This window comes from Bos taurus, chromosome 25 (genome assembly GCF_002263795.3).
Source record: "Bos taurus isolate L1 Dominette 01449 registration number 42190680 breed Hereford chromosome 25, ARS-UCD2.0, whole genome shotgun sequence".
In the NCBI taxonomy this organism is placed as follows: Eukaryota; Metazoa; Chordata; class Mammalia; order Artiodactyla; family Bovidae; genus Bos; species Bos taurus.
Window position 1 is genome coordinate 19597157 of NC_037352.1, and position 21494 is coordinate 19618650.

The following is a 21494-nucleotide window of genomic DNA, read 5'->3' on the forward strand; positions in this document are numbered from 1 at the left end:
CAATTCTCTGGAACTCTGAAATTTAATCAAAAACTTACAAAAAGCAGGGAAGTAGAAAATGAAGAAAGAAGCTGCTCAATTTTGCCAAGAAAGCAATGTAGAGTTTTAACTTACCTGCTTACCTTCCCATTTTCCAGCCAAGCAGCAGTAACTGTGATGATAGTAATCTGCATTCCTGGTGCGTTTTCTTACACCAGAAGGGGCAAAGAACAATTCCTGTTCTCAAAGAATTGTGGTTATGTTTTTAGATCCGTCTGACAATGACCCAGTGGATCAGTTCAGGAGGTGCACTGTTTAGCTCTTCTTGGAACTTTCTGAGGGCTGGAGCAACCTCCTGGGCAGCGTTGTCAAAAACATTTAAAGGGATATGCTAACCACAGCCACCTAGGGCAAGTGACAAGAAACGGAAAGCAAGTGGCAAGAAAGAAAAGCCTAAGAAGTTAAGAGGCTGGGGAAAGTGACTTGAATGTGAGGGGATTAATCAATTACAAAAACTCCCATTTGCAATGGATAATTCAGAGTGCCACATGCAGATTCAAGGCTGAAACCTGATAAGACTTTATGAATAAACTCTCTGATCTTTATGCCCTGCATAAGCAAGATGTGTGGACTAAATAAAAATTGTACATGGACTGGTTAACCATTTTGAGAGCCCCAACTCACAGCTAATCTAAAATGGATAGGAAAAGTTTGGTTTATGTGTGTGTGCGTTTTGCTCCAAACATTTCAGGATATTTCCATCAAATCGCAGCTAATAGCTAAGTTAGCAGAACAGAAACTCCAGTGATCAAAAATAACAAAATACAGCCTTTACAAAAACAGTTTACAAAAGTTACTAAACAAATAAGTCGGTTCGGTTCAGTGGCTCAGTCGTGTCCGACTCTGCGACCCCATGAATCGCAACACGCCAGGCCTTCCTGTCCATCACCAACTCCCGGAGTTCACTCAGACTCACGTCCATCAAGTCAGTGATGCCATCCAGCCATCTCATCCTCTGTCGTCCCCTTCTCCTCCTGCCCCCAATCCCTCCCAGCATCAGAGTCTTTTCCAGTGAGTCAACTACAACCCACAAAAATCAAAAACAACAGAATTATTGGCAATTAAATAAAACAAACAAAATAAAGGTATTTATGGTATGTTTAGCTATTATTGTAGGTCATGCCTACTGTCCTTAAAGTCCTTCAAAGTGAGAAGATATTTTCTTCTATAAGTGGGAAAAGAGTATTGGTGGCAACACTTGTGAGGAAGAAAAGAACAAAGTTTAGACGTAAATAGGTAATAATTGATATTTCCTGATTTTACTACACAGAAAATTAGCTAACACAAACATCTAAATTCTAGATATGCAAATAGGAGGCATCTTTGAGATGTGAAGATAATACAATCACTCCTTTTTTAATAAGAATTGCATTTTCTGTGCCAGTATGCACAAACACTAATTTTGTTGTAATAAAATACACATAACATAAAGTTTACATTTTAAAGTATACATTTCAGTGGTACTGAGTACATTCCTAATGTGCAATCATCATCACCATCTAGATCCATGATAATTCTGTTTACAAAGACTCAGCTTTTGAAACTCACTCAGTATGTAGTAATGTTGTTGCCTATCAAAACCGGTTAAAAAAAAAAAGAAAAAAAGCATTTGCGGGGGAACTGTTATAATAATCATAAATATCAGCAAAGATTAAATAAGAAAGACAAAATGTTAAGACAATTGCTTATTTTTCATATCTATACTTCTCTAATTCTAACTTAACATTCATTTTCTCCTATATTTCTTAATATTTGGTGTCATCCTAGACTTTGCATAAGTTTTTAAAGTAAGGCTATCTCTTTTATCACCCTTAGTTAAGAAGAACAATGTCTACAGCTTTGGAGAACATGGGATTGCAAACTTTTTGATTTCATCAGCTGCCTTGGGCTTAATTTTTCTGCTTTTGCTTTTTTGTCTGGAAAGTACATTCTGGAACCTGAAAAACTTTGTCTTTCATAAAATTGTATTTAATGTCTATAAGATATTTATGAATGGCAAGAAGGTGAGTAACTAATGCAGACTCTAGATACAACTCAAAGAAAGCTCAGCATTAGGTCAGAATGTATAAATTAACATATTCCTACCTTTATTACTTAATAAAGAAGATATCATTCAATTATACCAAGATCTAACTGGGACTAATTTGAATCACAGGTCTTTCATCTTAGTTTGAATTTTCAATTCTGAATTTTGAATCCTCTGCCTACAAGAAAATAATCCATAATAACGAACTGACTATGATAGAAAATGCTGCCTTGTGCCTGTACAGTTTTTGAGGTGTATTTGGTTGTAATTATAGAATTGACTTCTTTAAAGCTGTATACGAATTATAGAATTTCATGGTCTCTACCAGTCAGGATTTTTTCCTATTGCCTAGGATTAAACATATAAATATTGTGTTGAGATTTTTTTTTCCTTCCCTTTCTTAGTTTCAAACTTTAACATTCTTAGGCTGAGATGGGTCTCTACCAGTCAGATTATTAACTATTGCTTTATATAGGTCTCATAGTTCACACAATCTCAGAGTTTTGCCTTGGGATTTTGTATTTTAACTGTTCATTCATTCAGTAATTGAACTCTCACTGATCTACACTAGAATAGAACCAAAAGTAAATAAATAAATCTTTTTTAAAAAAGAATATAGGAATATATGAAAGAAATTAACAAGGAGGGTTTATTCCATGAATTAGTTTAATATTTGAAAATGAATCAGTGTTACAATATTGATCACCTCAAGAAGAAACGGAGAAGGCAATGGCAACCCACTTCAGTACCCTTGCCTGGAAAATCCCATGGATGGAGGAGCCTGGTAGGCTGCAGTCCATGGGGTCGCTAAGAGTCGGACACGACTGAGCAACTTCACTTTCACTTTTCACTTTCATGCACTGGAGAAGGAAATGGCAACCCACTCCAGTGTTCTTGCCTGGAGAATCCCAGGGACAGGGGAGCCTGGTGGGCTGCTGTCTATGGGTCGCACAGAGTTGTGTTTATATGTAAAGCCTACAATAAACATAAAGGGAAGGACTAAATGTTTTCCCTCTAAGATTGAAAATTGGGCAAGAATATTCACTCTTACCACTTGCATTCTATCAATTTTGAGATTGGAAAAGAAAAAAGCAGCTCTCTTCTCACTCTTTTGATTAGCATGTTTACTGAATTAGCATGTGAGCTGGATATATCCTCCTGCTCCATTCCTCAACCATTACCATTAAATGAGTACTTGAATTAAACATGAGCAGTTCAAAACAACAAAATTTTGCTCAAGCAGTAACAAATTAGTATTCACAAAACACACCATGTTGTTTCATTCTCACACAACTTTCATTAAGCTCCCACTGTTAATGGCAACCTTTCTTCCATCCCCACCCTACCTTCATTCTCTCAATATATTTTTGTTTATTCTCCAATATATTTTCTCTTTATTCTCTCAATATATTTTTGTTAAACTCAGCTCAAACTTCACCAATAAGGGGCCCTAATCAAAAAAAAGGAGCTCATTCTTCTCTCTTAAACCTAATGCTCTCTTGAATATATTTTGGATGTAACAAATCACACTAGGTAATAAGTAAGTATCATTGTTGCTTTTGTTCTCCACAAAATGTCCAGGTCACTGGCAAGACTCATACTTGTAAGACAATTTGTTCATGACTACAATTTAAAAAATAAGCAAGTTATGGGAATTCCCTGGCAGTCTAGTGGTTAAGACTCCAGGCTTTCACTGAAGGGAGCACGGGTTCAGTCCCTAGTTGGAGAACTAAGATCCTGCATGCCACATGCCCAAGAAAAAAGAAAAAAATAAGCAAGTCAGGAATACATTTGTGCATAAGAGTTCAGGAAGTCGGTGCTGTGCTTAGTCACTCAGTCGTGTACAACTCTTTGTGACCCTGTGGACTGTAGCTTGCCAGGTCCTTTGTCCATGGCGATTCTCCAGGCAAGAAGACTGGAGTGGGTTGCCATGCCCTCCTCAGAAAATTGGTAGAGAAGCTCATTAATAGAAATTACGCAAATATTTTGTGGCATCTTTGAAATTATTCCCTCAGGTCAGCTTTCAAAAAGCCACCCAGTTTAAGCCAAAATGTCTAACGTTTATTCAAATCTGTGATCTTTGTCTTGAAAATATAGGCTACAGATTCCATCCACCTAATCAAGGAATATGGGGATAAAGATGTAATAAATGAAAGAAAGAGAGTCCAGAAACTGTTACCTAGGTTGATGGCTGTCCCTTTGCTTTTCAACGAACTTACAAAGGTAAAGTCATTCAATGTCCAACCTTGCACTAAGATTTAGCCCACCTTCCCTGCCACAAATTTGTTGGTAGTATTACTAATTCTTTGGAGTTCTATGGGATCTATGTACATTCTGGTAAAATAGAGGACTGAAAGGGGAAAGGCTCTTCTGAAACTGTCCATACGTAACAGTCCACAGGGTCTGAGGTTATGGTTATGGTTGACCCATTATCACTCCTTCAGTACATTGTGGTTCTCTTTTAATTTTCTCAGACTTACTACAAGTGTCCAGTTGTAAAGGCTGTGAGAAATATCTCCCTTTTAGTCCCAAAGTATGAGTGCTTTGGATTACTTGGATTAAATGGAGCCGGAAAAACCACTACATTCAAAATGTTGACTGGAGAAGAGATCACAACCTCTGGAGTTGTGTTAATTGATGGCATTAACATCACTGAAAATATCAGAAAGGTATTTCTAGACCTAATCACTGAGTTCGAGTCCTAAGGTAACCAGAGAAATGGGTGGAGGGCATGGAAAAAAGCATTGATATATATATATATATATATATATATATATATATATAAGAAAAGAATGTATATATATATACATTCTTTTTCTCAAATGTAACAGACTGCAGGGACAGTAATAGTCATGATAACATCTTGAGTTTGGGAAAAGGCGAATACTCTTTCTGGCTGAAAAAAATCTGATTACCTGTAAATGGATCAAATGAAAAACAGGAAGAATGGTTATTTCACATAACCTGCTCTTACATAATTGGAGTTTGATATAAAACAATGATTTTTAAAAGGGATTATGAAAGATACTGGAGAAGACAATGGCACCCCACTCCAGTACTCTTGCCTAGAAAATCCCATGGACGGAGGAGCCTGGTAGGCTGCAGTCCATGGGGTCGCTAGGAGTCGGACACGACTGAGCGACTTCACTTTCACTCTTCACTTTCATGCATTGGAGGAGGAAATGGCAACCCACTCCAGTGTTCTTGCCTGGAGAATCCCAGGGACGGGGGAGCCTGGTGGGCTGCCGTCTCTGGAGTTGCACAGAGTCGGACACTACTGAAGCGACTTAGCAGCAGTAGCAGCAGCATGAAAGATACTGAGAAAGTAAAATTTGTCAAGGTTTGGGCTCCATTTGAATGTGGGTTATAAGAAAAGAAATATCTTGAGCCAATGAATGAGTGAAAGTTCCATTTTTCCAGATAGTAAAGACAAGAGATGAGTATATTTGGAGAAGAATATGTTGAATGTTAGATGTTTCTGACACATTTAAATGGGAAAATATCCAATAGACAGTTGGAATCTATGATAGTGAATTGATATGGAGATATAAATCTCTCAGAATTCATCAAAGTACAAGTGAAATTTAAACTGTGAGAGTAAGTGAGACAGTCTATTTGGAGTATGTATAATAATGAGGAGAAAGATATGGGCTGAATCCTGAGGATCAACAACATTTCTAAGACATGGAGTGAGAGAGAGAATAATTGGAGAAAAAGTTGAGGAAGATTAGTGAGTTAGGAAGAAAATCTGGGTACATATTTTTTAATCGGGATATAGTCGCTTTACAATGTAGTGTTAGTTTTTGCTGTACAACAAAGTGAATCAGCTATATGCGTACATGTATTCCATCCCTCTTAGACCTCTCTCCAACCCATCCCACCCATCTAGGTCATCACAGAACACGGAGCTGAGCTCCCTGTGCTACAGAGCAGATTCCCGATAGTTATTTATTTAACACATGATAGTGTATATATTTCAATCCTAATTTCCCAGTTCATTCCACTCTCCTCCCCCCACTCTGTGAATGTCTGGTTCTAGGTAAATGACAGCATCATCATGGTTATCTGGGTCATTAAGACCTTTTTTGTATAGTCCTTCTGTGTACTCTTGCCACCTCTTCTTAATTTCTTCTGCTTCTGTTAGTTTCTTACTGTTTCTGTCCTTTATCGAGCCCATCTTTGCATGAAATGTTCCCTTAGTATCTCTAATTTTCTTGAAGAGATCACTAGTCTTTCCCATTCTGTTGTTTTCCTCTATTTCTTTGCATTGTTCACTTAAGAAGGCTTTCTTGTCTCTCCTTGCTATTCTTTCGCACTCTGCGTTCAGATGCACATATGTTTCCTTTTCTCCTTTGCCTTTTGCTTCTCTTCTTTTCACAGATTTTTCTAAGGCATCCTCAGCCAACCATTGTGTCTTCTTGCATTTCTTTTTCTTAGAGATGGTTTTGGTTAACACCTCCTATACAATATTATAAACCTCCGTCCACAGTTCTTTAGGCACTCTGTTTATCAGATCTAATCCCTTGAATGTTTTTGTCACTTCCACAGTGTAATCATAAGAGATTTGATTTATGTCCTACCTGAATGACCTAGTGGTTTTCCCTACTTTCTTCAACGTAAGCCTGAATTTTGCAATAAAGAGCTCATTGTCTTAGACCATAGTCAGCTTCCGGTCTTGTTATGGCTGACCATAGAAAACTTCTCCATCATCCGTGGCAAAGAATATAATCAATCTGATTTTTGTATTGGCCATCTGATGTCCATGTGTAGAGTCATCTCTTATGTAGTTGTAAGTGGGTATTTTCTATGATGAGGGTGTTCTCTTGGCAAAACTCTTTAGCCTTTGGTCTGCTTCATTTTGCACTCCAAGGCCAAACTTGCCTGTTACTCCAGGGGTCTCTTGACTTCCTATTTTTGCATTCCAGTCCCCTATGATGAAAAGGACATCTTTTTGCTGTTAGTTCTAGAAGGTCTTGTAGATCTTCATAGAACTGTTCAAGTTCAACTTCTTTGATATTAGTGGTGGGGCATAGACTTGGATTACTGTGGTGTTGAATGGTTTGCCTTGGAAATTAACCAAGATCATTCTGTCCTTTTTTGAGACTGCACCCAAACACTGTGTTTTGGACTCTTTTGTTGACTATGAGGGCTACTCCATTTCTTCTAAGGGATTCTTGCCTACAGTAGTAGATATAATGGTCATCTGAATTAAATTCACCCATTCCCATCCATTTTAGTTCACTGATTTCTAAAATGTCAATGTTCACACTTGCCATCTCTGGCTTGACCACATCCAATTTACTTTCATTCATGGACCTAATATTCCAGGCTTCTATGCAATACTGTTCTTTACAGCATTGTATTTACCTTTACCACCAGATGTATCTAAAACTGGGTTTCATTTCCTCTTTGGTTCAAAGCCTCTTTATTCTCTTCGGAGATATTTCTCAGTTCTTCCCCAGTAACATATTGGACACCTACTGATCTGCGGGCTCATCTTTCAGTGTCTTATCTTTTTGGCTTTTCACACTGTTCACGGGGTTCTCAAAGCAAGAATGCTGAAGGGATTTGCAAATCCCTTCTCCAGTCGCCCACATTTTGTCAGAACTCTCCACCATGACCTTTCCATCTTGAGTGGCCTTGCACAGTATGGATCATAGTTTCATTGAGTTACACATTGAGTTATTTCACCTGTTCTGGCTCCAGCATAGTGCATTGCTCAGTCGTGTCTACTCTTTGTGATCCCATGGACTGTAGCCTGCCACACACCTCTGTCCATGGGATTTTACAGGCAAAAATACTGGAGTGGGGTCCCATTCCCTTCTCCAGGTGATCTTCCTGACCCAGGGATCAAACCAGAATCACCCAAGTCCCTCGTGTCTCCTGCATTGGCAGGTGGATTCTTTACCACTAGCACTACCTGGGAAGCTCCAGCAGAATGCTGGAGCCCACCAAAAAATATACCCGACATCCAAAGACAAAGAAGAGGCCACAGCAGGTTGGTAGGAGGGGCACAATCACGATAGAAGTCAAATCCCATACCCACTTGGTGGGTGACCCACAAACCAGAGAACATTAATACAAAAGAAGTTCTCCCACTGTTGTGAAGTTTCTGAACCCTACATCAGGCTTCCCAGCCTGGGGCTTTGACAAAGGGACTGGGAATCCCATGGAATCCGACTATGAAGGTCAGCGGGATTTGATTATAGGACTTCCATTGGGCTGGGGGAAATAAGACTCCAGTCTTAAATGAAGAGCACAGATATAATCTTGCATGCACCAAGACCCAGAGGAAAGGAGCAGTGACTCCACAAGTGACTCCACTAAAACAAAACTACCTGGTAGTGTTGAAGGGTCTCCTGTGGAGGCATGAGTCAGCAGGGGCTCACCACAGGGACAGGCACAATGGTCCAGCAGTCTAGAAAGGTCACCTTGGCATAAACACTCTTGGAGGTCACCATTAACCTGACCATAGAGCCCTAGACCCAAGGGCTGGGTCACCTCAGGCCAAAAAACTACCAGGGAGGGAGAACAACCCCACCCATCAGCAGATAATTAAATTAAAGCTTCACTGGCCAAGGCCCTGCTCACCAGAGCAAGACCAGTTTTTACCACTGCCAGTCCCTCCCATCAGGAAGCTCACACAACTCTCTTAGCCTCCTCCATCAGAGGGCAGACAGAAGAAGCAAAAGAGCCATCATCCCAGAGAGGGTAGAACAAAAACCAAATTACAGAAAGTTAATCTGGATGAAAAAGCAGAAAGTTATATCCCAGATGAAGGGACAAGATAAAATCCAAGAAAAATAAATAAATGAAGAGAAGATAGGCAATCTTCGAGAAAAAATTCAGAATAACAGTATTGAAGATGATCCAGATCGCAGGAAAACAATGGAGAAGATGCAAGAAATGTTTACCAAAGACCTACAAGGACTAAAGAACAAACAGAGATGAATAATACACTCAAAGGAATCAATAACTCAATAACTAAGGCAGAAGAATGGACAAATGACCTGGAGGACAGAATGGTGGAAATCAATTCTGCAGACCAGAATTTTTTTTTTAAGTGAAAAGAAGTGAAGACAGTCTAAGAGACTTCTGGAACAACATTAAATGCACCAACATTGGCATTATAGAGGTCCCAGAAGGAAAAGAGAGAAAGAAAGGACCTGAGAAAATATTTTAAGAGATAATAATAGCTGAAAACTTCCCTAACATGGGAAAGGAAATACTCAACTAAGTCCAGGAAGCACAGAGAGTCCCAGGAAAGATAAATCCAATGAGGACCATACCGAGACACATGGTAATCAAACTGACAAAAATTAGGGACAAAGATAAAATATTGAAAGCAACAAGGGAAAAACGACAAATAACATACAAGGGAACTCCCATCAGATTACAAGCTAATTTCTAGACAGAAACTCTACAAGCCAGAAGGAAATGGGATGATATATTTAAACTGATGAATGGGAAGAACCAACAACCAAGAATACTCTACCCAACAAGACTCTTATTCAGATTTGATGGAGAAATCAACAGCTTTCCAGACAAACAAAAGTTAAGAGAATTCGGCACCACACTGAGAAAGATTGAAGGCAGGGGGAGAAGGGGACGACAGAGGATGAGATGGTTGGATAGCATCACTAACTCGATGGACAAAAGTTTGAGCAAGCTCTGGGAGTTGATGATGGACAGGAAAGCCTGGCATGCTGCTGTCCGTGGGATTGCAAAGAGTCGGACATGACTGAGGGACAGAACTGAACTGAACTGAAACCAGCTTTACAACCAATGCTACTCTAGGCAGGGAACAAAAGAAGGAAAAGATCTACAGAAAATAGATCCAAAACAATTAAGAAAACAGTAATAGGGTCATATGTATGGATAATTACCTTAAATGTAAATGGATTAGATGCACCAACCAAAAGACATAGACGGGCTGTGTGCATGAAAACATGTGCATGTATGCATTTCCACTTACCACATCATTGCTTGACACCCCCCCCAAATTGTATGTAATTATTTTATATTGTTAGGTTAATCATGTTCCCATTGTGGTTTGCAATTGTAATTGTCTTTTATTTTTTATCTGGTTGTTGATTGTGAAAACTGATAAACATTTTTTACTATTGTGATTATGCAACTATTACTCACTTACCATTGTATCATGATTGGTCAATAAAGAAAAATAGAATTTTATATAAACCAAAAACTACAATTTAATAGAAAAACCTATAATCAACCTATAATCTTGAAATCCAAATGCATATCAAAATTATCTTGGAATTTTTTGAAAAATACAAAAATTTTTCTCCAAATCTTCAGATATGTTTCTAATTAGTAGCCATGTTTAAAAACAACTGGACTGTATGATGATCTTTTACTTTTATCTAGTTTGTTTCACTTTTTCTATTTCATATTCTGTTTCATTTAGTTTGTTTTCCAATTTCTTCATCTCTTCTCTTTTTTTAATGTTCTTTCTCAAACCTTTACCAAGTGTAGTATAAAAGCTTTTGTTTACATATATATAAATAGTATGTATAATATACATATATTTTAGAAAACTTATGAATTTTTGACTAAAAAATTTGGACATTTGACTTCATTTGTTTGACTTAGTATAAATAGAATGCTAGATTTCTAGTTTAAAAAATAGATAAGCAACAAGCAACAAACATTTACTGTATAGCACAGGGAAATATAGTCAATATCTTGTAGTAGCCTATAATGGAGAAAATCTGGAAAATGATAAATGTGTATATGTCTGGCTGAATCACCTTCCTGTGTACTTGAAGCACTGTAAGTCAACTATACTTCAATTAAATATGTATATTAAAGAAAAATAAAGATTGGAGAGAGAAAAAACAACCAGAAAAAATTGTGACAATTACAAAAACTACGTTGCAACATGGAAATATGATTGTGGTAAGAATCTTAAATGAAAAAAAAATTATATCACCTGGTAAATTAGCAAAATTAGAGAATTTTGCCCCAAACCTAATCTGATATCTTTACCTCTTGTGACAAAACAACTTAATTTTAATGGGAATCTTCCCCTTTACAAAAAATATTAAGTCCTATCTATCTCCCTGGACAGAGATAATAAAAGCCTTCGCTTGCCTGGAAGGAGAGAGGGCATACAGGGAGAGAGGTAGAAATAACCACGAGGGAACTTTTGGAGGTGACAGACATATTCATTATATTGATTGTGGTGATATTTTCATTGTGTACACATATGTCAAAACTCATTGAATAGTCCTCTTTTAATACGTGTGGTTTAGGGACTTCGTGTCGGTCCGTGCTTCCAGTGTAGGGTGCCTGGGTCAGGGAACTAGAGCCCAACATGCTGCAACTAAAACCTGGTGCTGCCAAAATACTAAACCTGGATAAAGCTTAAAAGTTTGTCATTCATTAAACCTAACTTTCTGAAAAGAAAAAAAAATAAATAAATAAATAAAAGCCTTCTAGAATTTTTTTTTTAAGTGTCAGAAGTGGTTTGCAGAGTTTCATACTGAAGATTTCTGATGGACCATGGTCCATAGTCAGCTAGGACAGTTGAAGTTGATAGAGATCTAATCAAGACAATGGCACCCCACTCCAGTACTCTTGCCTGGGAAATCCCATGGATGGAGGAACCTGGTAGGCTGCATTCCATGGGGTCGCTAAGAGTCGGACACGACTGAGCGACTTCATTTTCACTTTTCACTTTCATGCATTGGAAAAGGAAATGGCAACCTACTCCAGTGTTCTTGCCTGGAGAATGAATCCCAGGGACGGGCGAGCCTGGTGGGCTGCCGTCTATGGGGTCGCACAGAGTCGGACATGACTGACGCGACTTAGCAGCAGTAGCAGCAGCAATGTTGTACCATGAGGGATACAGCCAACATACTCAAAATAAGCAAATTAAGTGTTCAAAATCATTTCCACCAGCTTGGCTATATTAATTGCTTTGATGTTTGGGTTACATGTAAGTTAAGCAAAAAAAAAAAAAAAACTTCTTGACCATATTTCTGCATGTGATTCTGTACCAAAATGTAATGAAGACGTTTTGCTTTTAAAACAAATTGTGACAGATGATGAAAAGTGGATACTGTACAATAATGTGGAATAGAAGAGATCTTAAGCAAGTGAAATAAACCACCACCAACCTCACCAAAGGCTGGTCTTGGTAAAGAAGGTGGTGTGTATATGGTGGGATTGAAATGGAGTCCTCTATTATGAGCTCCTTTTGGAAAACCAAGTGATTAATTCCAAAGAGATAGCTTTCTCAATTAGACCAACTGAAGGCAGAACTCCATGAAAGGCATCCAGAATTAGGCAACAGAAAATGCATAACCTTCCAAAAGGATAATGCAAGACTACATGTTTCTTTGATAATCAGGGAAAAACTAGTGGTTACAACTTGGCTGGGAAGTTCCGATTCACCCATGGTATTCACCAGACTTTGCACCTTCATATTTTCATTTATTTCAGTTTTTACAAAATTCTCTTAATGGAAAAAATTTCAGTTCCCTGGGAGACTGTAAAAGGCACCTGGAAACATTCTTTGCTCAAAAAAATAAAGTTTTGGGAAGATGGAATTATGAAGTTGCTTGAAAAGGTAGTGGAACAAATTGGTGACTACATTGTTCAATAAAGTTCTTGGTAAAAATGAAAAATATGTCTTTTATTTTTACTTAAAAAAAAGAAGGAACTTTCTGGCCAACCAATATATGAAATGTTTAATTCTCTTCTTTTAGTCTAAGACAGACCATGTCAGTAAAAAACAAATACAAACAAAAAATACATAAGCAACTTAGTCAATAGTCAATATGGTAAACATGATTGATACATATCAAATTCTGTATCTCTCAAAAATAATTTGTTTATGAGTATGAATATTTTTACACCATACATTTGAAAAACAGCATTTCCAAGTATAAAAATATATATTCTCTGATTACAATTTAATAAAAAATAAAAATTGAAAAAAATGAATAAAAAATAATCTTATATATATGCATTTCAATTTTAAAAAGAATAAAAATAAACAGCTTATAAACACCTGTCTCAGAAAAAAATTAATGGAAGGAAAGCATACAAAAGTATAAATGCAGACAAGTATATAAATTAATATATAAAAATATAGAGCCAACTAACAAAGAAATCAAAACAACTAGAACTTTGTAAAAATAAAGAAATGGATGAACTTATTAAAAAAGAGAGGGAACACAAATACATTGAAAATAAATTATAAGAAATACAAAGTACTTGATTCAACTCCATGCAAATAAAATTTAAATCTTTAATAAAACTAATTTTTTAGTTACATACAAATTATTAAAACTGACCTCAGAAGAAATAGAATATAAAAAACCAAAACAATCATAATTTCTGAGAAAGCTTCAAAGATTTATTCCTCAATGAAGTAAAGTAAAATAAGATACTTTTATGGCTAAAGAAATATTCCATTGTATAGATATACCACATCTTCTTTATCCATTCATCTATCAACAGACAGGTTGTTTCTATGTCTTGGCTAGTGTAAATAATGCTGCATTGAACGTAGGGGTGCAGATATCTTTTTGAGTTAGGGAAGATTTTCATTTCCTTCCTTCATTTTTTCCTACCCAGAAGTGGAAATGCTGAATAATATGATACTTCTATTTTTTAATCTTCATGCTGTTTTCAATAGTGGCTACACCAATTTACATTTCACCAACAGTGCACAAGAGTTCTCTTTTCTCCACATCCTCACCAGCATTTGTTATTTCTTATCTTTTGGATAATAGCCATTTTAATAGGTGTGAGGTGAAAGCTCATTGTGGTTTTAATTTGCATTTCCCTAAATGATTAATGATGTTGAGAACCTTTTCAGGTACCTGTTGGCCTTCTGTACGTCTCCTTCAGAAAAATGTCTATTCAGGTCCTATGCTCATTTTTTAAATCAGATTGTTTGTCTTTTTGATGTTGAGTTGTATGAATTCTTTTATATGTTGGATATTAACCCCTTATCAGGTATATAATTAGCAAATATTTTCTTCCATTTGGTAGGTTGCCCTTTCGTTTTATTTATGGTTTCCTTTGTTGTACACAAGCTTTTTATTTCAATATAGCTAAACTTATTTATTCTTGTATTTATATATATTGAGTTGGTCAAAAAGTTTGTTTGGGTTTTCCTGTAAGATGGTATGGAAAAACCTGAATGAACATTTTTGCCAATTCAATATATAAGGATGTGTGTTAGTCGCTCAGTCATGTTTGACTCTTTGTGACCCCATGGATAGTAGCCCACCAGGCTTCTTTGTCCATGGAATTCTACAGACAAGAACACTGGAGTGGGTAGCCATTTCCTTTTCCATAGGATCTTCCTAACCCAGGGATTGAACCTGGATCTCCCACATTGCAGGCAGATTCTTTACCATCTGAGCCACCAGGGAAGCCCATAGAAGATATATATAATGTATATAATAGTTTTCATCTGTGGGATAGTTGGCTTAATAGAAGTTACTGGCTACTACTGGAAGTGAAATTCTATTCATTATTTTAATAGCTTTAATAAAATGGCTCTTTCCTAGTGATATCTGAATATGCAATTTCATCTAACCAAGAGTTATCTTGGGTGCACTGCAGTGCACAATAGATATGTATTGAAAATTCCAGTGAGGGATATTAGTATTCCATTTTACTACAGTGGGTTCCAGGTGTAAAGTTTCTTTAGACTGAAAAAGAAATAATTCTTATTCAGAGCTCTATGGGTATCACATCTTCTTGCTAGCATGGGCTAGAAACTTCAGGTTTCCTCTCTCATCCGTGTTACTGTATGTTCAATGGAATAGTCGACTTAGGTTTATTGCTTATGAATTACCCTCTTGATTCAGATTAGGTCAAGAATTGGCTATTGTCCTCAATCTGACCCCATGCTGGGCCACATGACAGGTCGGGAAGTGCTGATCATGTACGCCAGGCTGCGGGGTGTTCCTGAGCCAGACATTGGCATGTATGTGGAAACCTTTTTGTATTCAATGCACATGGAAACCCATGCTGACAAGCTGGTCTGCACATACAGGTGAGACATTATGTTGCTTATTTATTAAGCTGCCTACTGCCCATCTGTATTTCTGCTGTTTAGAATGAATGCCTGTAAACTCAACCTGACAACTCTGTCACACGGAAACAAATAGCCGTCAGGGTTCAGATATCAGAAATAAGGCAGATCATATTTGTATGAAGTTAACCTTTTGCAGACATGATCTGTAGCCTTTGCATTTCAAAAAGAACACATTCATTCCTGTATCCCTATGGTTATTTATCTCCTTAAAACAAAAATATTTTACCAATAATGATGCTAAAAAGCATACTCCCCCCAAAAGTCATTTCAATGAAAATGAGTTGGTGTATACACAGCATTGTGGATATATGAGCTAATTCTGTTGAATTAATGATAATCTTATTTCTTCTTTCTCCTCCACTTTCTCTCTCCTTCTTTGACAATAAAGTGGAGGAAACAAAGGTAAATTGAATACCGCTATTGCCCTAATGGGAAAGTCCTCAGTTGTTTTCCTGGATGAACCATCTACTGGCATGGACCCAGTAGCCAGGCGCCATATGTGGGACACAGTTACAGGGATATGTAATAGTGGCAAAGCTATCGTCATATCTTCCCACAGGTATGACCCATTAGGAGACATGGGTGAGAGTCAGAAGTGTATAAGAGAGACTTAGTTTGAGTCAGGGATATGTCAGTGAACTTGTCTAAGTACGTGAAGTACATAAGAGGGACCGTGAGCAAATGCTGATTCCTAGGCAAAATCTAGAATACTCAGTTAAGTTCTGAAATGTAGTTCCTTATATAATAATTACACAAAACATACACATTTATTAATGCATTAAAAGCAATAACTGCCTACCAAAAATTTTAGGTTATGACTGGAATTCAACTGGTAAAATATTATTTAACTAATAAAATATTTAACTGATAGCAAATTTTATCTGCAATAGTATTTAATTTTATTTAACTGATAAGACTTGGTAAAAGGTAGGAAGTCAGGGAAGTGTTTCTCTTGTGAATTTAGAAATCAACTGCTTTGAATTTTTAAATCTCCTCTTTCCAAATATTGTCTTAGTAATGATCACATGCAATATAAAGCCTTCTTCCTATAAGTGTTACGTTATAATCATAGCTCTATTTTGAAATATAGAGTCTTGCTTCTGAGAGGGAGTCTCTTCATCCATATATCCTTTGTGCCTCTAGCATGGAAGAATGTGAAGCCCTTTGTACCAGGCTGGCCATCATGGTGAAGGGGAAGTTCAAGTGCCTAGGCAGCCCACGTCACCTCAAGAACAAGTTTGGTAATATATATACTCTGACAGCAAAGATTAACATTGGTGATAACGAAGATAAACTAGAGCAGTTCAAGGAATTCATTGAGACAAATTTCCCAGGTAATATAGATAGGGCTTACTTGTGAAAATTGTTTTAAGTCACATATGTTGTTCTGCTGCATGTACTCAATAACTGTTTTCTATGAGTAATTAATGTTTATTGAGCTTTTATATTAGGCTCCTTTAGAAATAATTTTTCTACAAATTTACCCCTGATTATGCTAAGAAGCTTTCTCAAAATAGCAGAGGTTCTCACCAGTCTCTTGTAGGAATTAACCAGTAAGATACATCCATTCAAGTTTATTCATTTAGAGTTAAATTATTGAAGTTAAGGCTCTATTTTTTATCCTTGATAATTTTTAAGGTTTCCCTTCTTTTTGAGCATCTTTCCTCTGCCATTCCCTGATTACTGAGTCAGGCAATGTTTATGAAATGCAAATCCCCTTTTCTTCTTTCAAGGAAATGAACTGGATGTTTGACATAAAAATTTATTCAGCCTTTGTGTGCTAATTTCAGCAAGTGCCTCTCTGTGCCCATGATAAACAAATTTATAGCCAGCTTCTATTTATTTGTACTCTTACTACTTTATTTGTAGTCTTTAACTTCAATGATCACTCTATCAACAGTGTGGTAGCCAGATGGTTAGGATGCATGTTTAAAAGCAAGGAGTCTATAACAATGATAAAGCAATAAATGGTATTGGCCTGCACTAAGGAAGTGACAGTAAGCATGGAGAGGAAGAAATTATATTTCATACATATATATATATATATATATATAGAGAGAGAGAGAGAGAGAAGAGAAGGCAATGGCACCCCACTCCAGTGCTCTTGCCTGGAAAATCCCATGGATGGAGGAACCTGGTAGGCTGCAGTCCACGGGGTTGCTAAGAGTCAGACACGACTGAGCGACTTCACTTTCACCTTTCACTTTCATGCATTGGAGAAGGAAATGGCAACCCACTCCAGTGTTCTTGCCTGGAGAATCCCAGGGATGGGGGGAGCCTGGTGGGCTGCCGTCTATGGGGTCACACAGAGTTGGACATGATTGAAGCGACTTAGCAGCAGCATATATATATATATATATAGAGAGAGAGAGAGAGAGAGAGAGAGAGAGAGAAGGAGGCAGGTGGGGCGAGGGGGCGGGGAATGATCAATTAGACAGGAAGAACCATAATGTAGGAAAGATCATTAATTTAGTATTAATTATATTAGAATATCCTAATAAATATGTCCATCAAGCCAGCTGGATATTCATTTAGCCATTCATTGGTATGGAAAGATATGTGGAGCACTCTTTGTATGCAGTGTTAAAGGTAATTAACCACACAGAAGCATATATATATATATATATATATATACTATGAGCCATTCTATTTACTTTGAAGGTGAGAGAGGACACAAAAAACTGAGGCCAAACCTGTCTTAAAGGAGGTGATGAACACAATAGCTTGGACGTGAAACTACATATGGAAAGTTACTGAATTGGCAATCTTTCCCCATGCTATCCTTGAGCAAATTAGCTATTTCAAATAAAACTTCCCCATTTAAAGATAACAAAATAGAAAGGATGGTCCCTTTATGTATGGGACCTATGCATAAAGATTACCCAGAAAAGGAAAAAACAAAGATCTATAAGATGTGAGATGGTGACTGCAGCCATGAAATTAAAAGACACTTACAAGGAGAGGTGCCTACAGTTTTGTGAAAAAAATAAAATAAAATAAAAGACACTTACTCCTTGGAAGGAAAGTTATGACCAACCTAGATAGCATATTCAAAAGCAGAGACATTACTTTGCCAACAAAGGTCCGTCTAGTCAAGGCTATGGTTTTTCCTGTGGTCATGTATGGATGTGAGAGTTGGACTGTGAAGAAGGCTGAGCGCCGAAGAATTGATGCTTTTGAACTGTGGTGTTGGAGAAGACTCTTGAGAGTCCCTTGGACTGCAAGGAGATCCAACCAGTCCATTCTGAAGGAGATCAGCCCTGGGATTTCTTTGGAAGGAATGATGCTAAAGCTGAAACTCCAATACTTTGGCCACCTCATGTGAAGAGTTGACTCATTGGAAAAGACTCTGATGCTGGGAGGGATTGGGGGCAGGAGGAGAAGGGGACAACAGAGGATGAGATGCTGGATGGCATCACTGACTTGATGGCCGTGAGTCTGAGTGAACTCCGGGAGTTGGTGATGGACAGGGAGGCCTCGCGTGCTGTGATTCATTGGGTCTCAAAGAGTCAGACACGACTGAGCGACTGAACTGAACTGAACTGAAGAACAGCAAGATCTTCTGATGTGTGAAATACAATTTTCTTCTTCACAACTCTTCCCAGCCCAATTCAATGAAAACTCCACTGCAAGTAGGTGCAACCAAGAACAGAGGGCTTCCTCTTCTATCAGCTTCAAGTTGACCACTAAGGTATCTTCCTGGGAGGAGCAAGATGTCAACATTTCTCATTCTGCCCCCATCTACCTGTGGCAGAGGCTAATTTTCAGGCAATTACAAGCCAAGAGATCAGGGACTCCCTTTTCTATTTAGCCCTCCTTTATGGGACAGAGACTCTATCTCATCCATGCTGTGCTGAGAATATGGGGGTTCAAATTACCCATGACCTGATCATTTTCAGATCACAGCTTCTGCAGCATGAGAAAAACCTGCTGGTACCACCTTCTTCCCAGCTCCTCAAGCAGGGATGTCACTCAGAAGTGGACTACTATCCCACTTCTCAGTTCCAGAGCCATGGCTCAGAGATTTTTCCCATGAGAAAGCAAACCATAAAACAAAGAGCTCTGAAGCTCTTTCCCAAGACTGACTTTATTTGAAAGAGAATGTGGGGAAATTTAAACTCAAAGGTGCCCTCAAAAGCAATGACAGTTTTAGTGGAAAGCAATTAAGAGGAGAACAGAAGCCTTATTAATAAGTATAAACTAAATCAGATCAGCTAGTTTACCAGAGAAAACCAGGTAATTTACCACTAAGAACAGTGCTCCTGGGATCAGAGCAAACTGCAAACATTTGATTCAAAAACTATCCCTGAAAAGAACTTAAATGAAATTGAAACTATCTGTGGGACACTCTATGCCCTAGGATATTGATGAAAACAAAAGAGCTAGCGATTTTTAACAGAAGAATTTAGCATTTGGCTATACTCAGGGCAAGTGACAAAGAGAGCCTTGCTAAAGAAACTGTCATCCTCGGGTGACCATGCACATGCCTGAAGCAGTGTCCTCTAGGGAGCAACATCAGAGGTTTTATACCACAGAGGGGAGGGCAAATAGACTTCACTAAAATACTGCAGCCAGTCAAAAACTAAATGAAAAATCAAACCACAAGTTTTAAATTACCAGTTGATAGCTCAGTTGGTAAAGAATCCGCCTGCAATGCAGGAGACCCCGGTTCGATTCCTCGGTTAAAGTTCCACTGGAGAAGGGATAGGCTACCCACTCCAGTATTCCTGGGCTTCCCTTGTGGCTCAGCTGGTAAAGAATCCACCAGCAATGTGGGAGACCTGGGTTCAATCACTGGGTTGGGAAGATTCCCTGGAAAACAGAAAGGTTACCCACTCCAGTATTCTGGTCTGGAGAATGTCATGGACTGTATAGTCCATTGGGTCGCAAAGAGTCGGACATGACTGAGTGACTTTCACTTCACTTCACAACATACTAATTATATGCCCAGTTTTCCAGGGACTATTGTATAGCACATGAAACTCTGCTCAATGTTATGTGGCAGCCTGGATGGAAGGGTAGTTTGGGGACGGGGCAGGGGTAGGGGAATGGATACATATATATGTACAGCTAAGTCCCTTCAGTGTTCACTTGAAACTATCACAACACTGTTATTTGGCTGCTGCTGCTGCTAAGTTGCTTCAGTCGTGTCCGACTCTGTGTGACCCCATAGACAGCAGCCCACCAGGCCCCGCCGTCCCTGGGATTCTCCAGGCAAGAACTCTGGAGTGGGTTGCCATTTCCTCCTCCGATGCATGAAAGTGAAAAGTGAAAGTGAAGTCACTCAGTCATGTCCGACTCTTAGCAACCCCATGGACTGCAGCCTACCAGGCTTCTCCGTCCCTGGGATTCTCCAGGCAAGAACACTGGAGTGGGGTGCCATTTCCTTCTCCAATGCATGAAAGTGAAAAGTGAAAGTGAAGTCACTCAGTCATGTCCGACTCTTAGCAACCCCATGGACTGCAGCCTACCAGGCTCCTCTGTCCATGGGATTTTCCAGGCAAGAGTACTGGAGTGGGGTCCACAAAAAATAAAAAGTTTTTTTAAACATCCAGTTTTCAACAAAAACTTATGAGACATGCACAAAACAAAATGTGACCCATACCAGGAAAAGGAGATGGCAGGAAGCTAGCAATGGAATCTGAAAGCAACCAGATTTCAGTCTTAGGAAAGACTACAAAGATACAGTAAATATATTCAATAGGTGAAGTTAATGCTTCAGGAAATAAAGGAAGGTATACTGAAAAATCTCAACAAATAAAAGATATCACCAAAGAGTTAAAAATTATTTTTAATGAACCAAAAGCATATTCTGTTATGGAAACATACAATAAAATAGATTGAACTAGCAGAATTAGCAAAATTGAAGATAGATCAATAGAGATAATGTGATCCAAAGAACAAAAGAAAAAAGTAAGAAGAAAATTAACAGAGCCTCAAAAACCTGTAGGGAACCATTAAGTACATCTATATATGCAAAATGGGAGCACCAAAAGAAAAGGAAGGGGCAAAAGATATCCAAAAACTAGCCCCTGAAGACTTCTCAAATTTAATGAAAAACATTAATGTCTAGATCTGAGATGGTCAATAAATATAAGTATAAAGAGATAAATACCCAGAGAACTACACACAGAAACATCAGGGTAAAAAATGCTAGAAGCCAAAGGAAAGAATCTTGAAATCAATAAAATAACTTTGCATGAAATAAAAGAGAAAATCAAAAATTAGCCAAAAAGTGACATCAGGGAAGATAACAGAGTAGAAAGCTCCAGGAATATATCTCTTCACCTAGACAATAATTAGTCTGGCAGAAATTGTCTGATGTAATTATTCTGGAACTCTAAT

The 21494-nt window shown here is 38.0% G+C and overlaps 1 protein-coding gene across 1 annotated transcript in view; it reads left to right on the forward strand.

Moving 5' to 3' along the window:
- ABCA16 (ATP binding cassette subfamily A member 16) overlaps positions 1–21494 on the forward strand; it is a 214316-nt gene that overhangs the window by 187637 nt on the left and 5185 nt on the right. The window contains exons 24-29 of the mRNA XM_059881562.1: positions 1855–2042; positions 4163–4288; positions 4540–4734; positions 14920–15107; positions 15538–15708; positions 16293–16483. Coding sequence (XP_059737545.1) covers positions 1855–2042; positions 4163–4288; positions 4540–4734; positions 14920–15107; positions 15538–15708; positions 16293–16483 — 1059 coding nt within the window. The remainder of the gene's footprint in view (positions 1–1854; positions 2043–4162; positions 4289–4539; positions 4735–14919; positions 15108–15537; positions 15709–16292; positions 16484–21494) is intronic.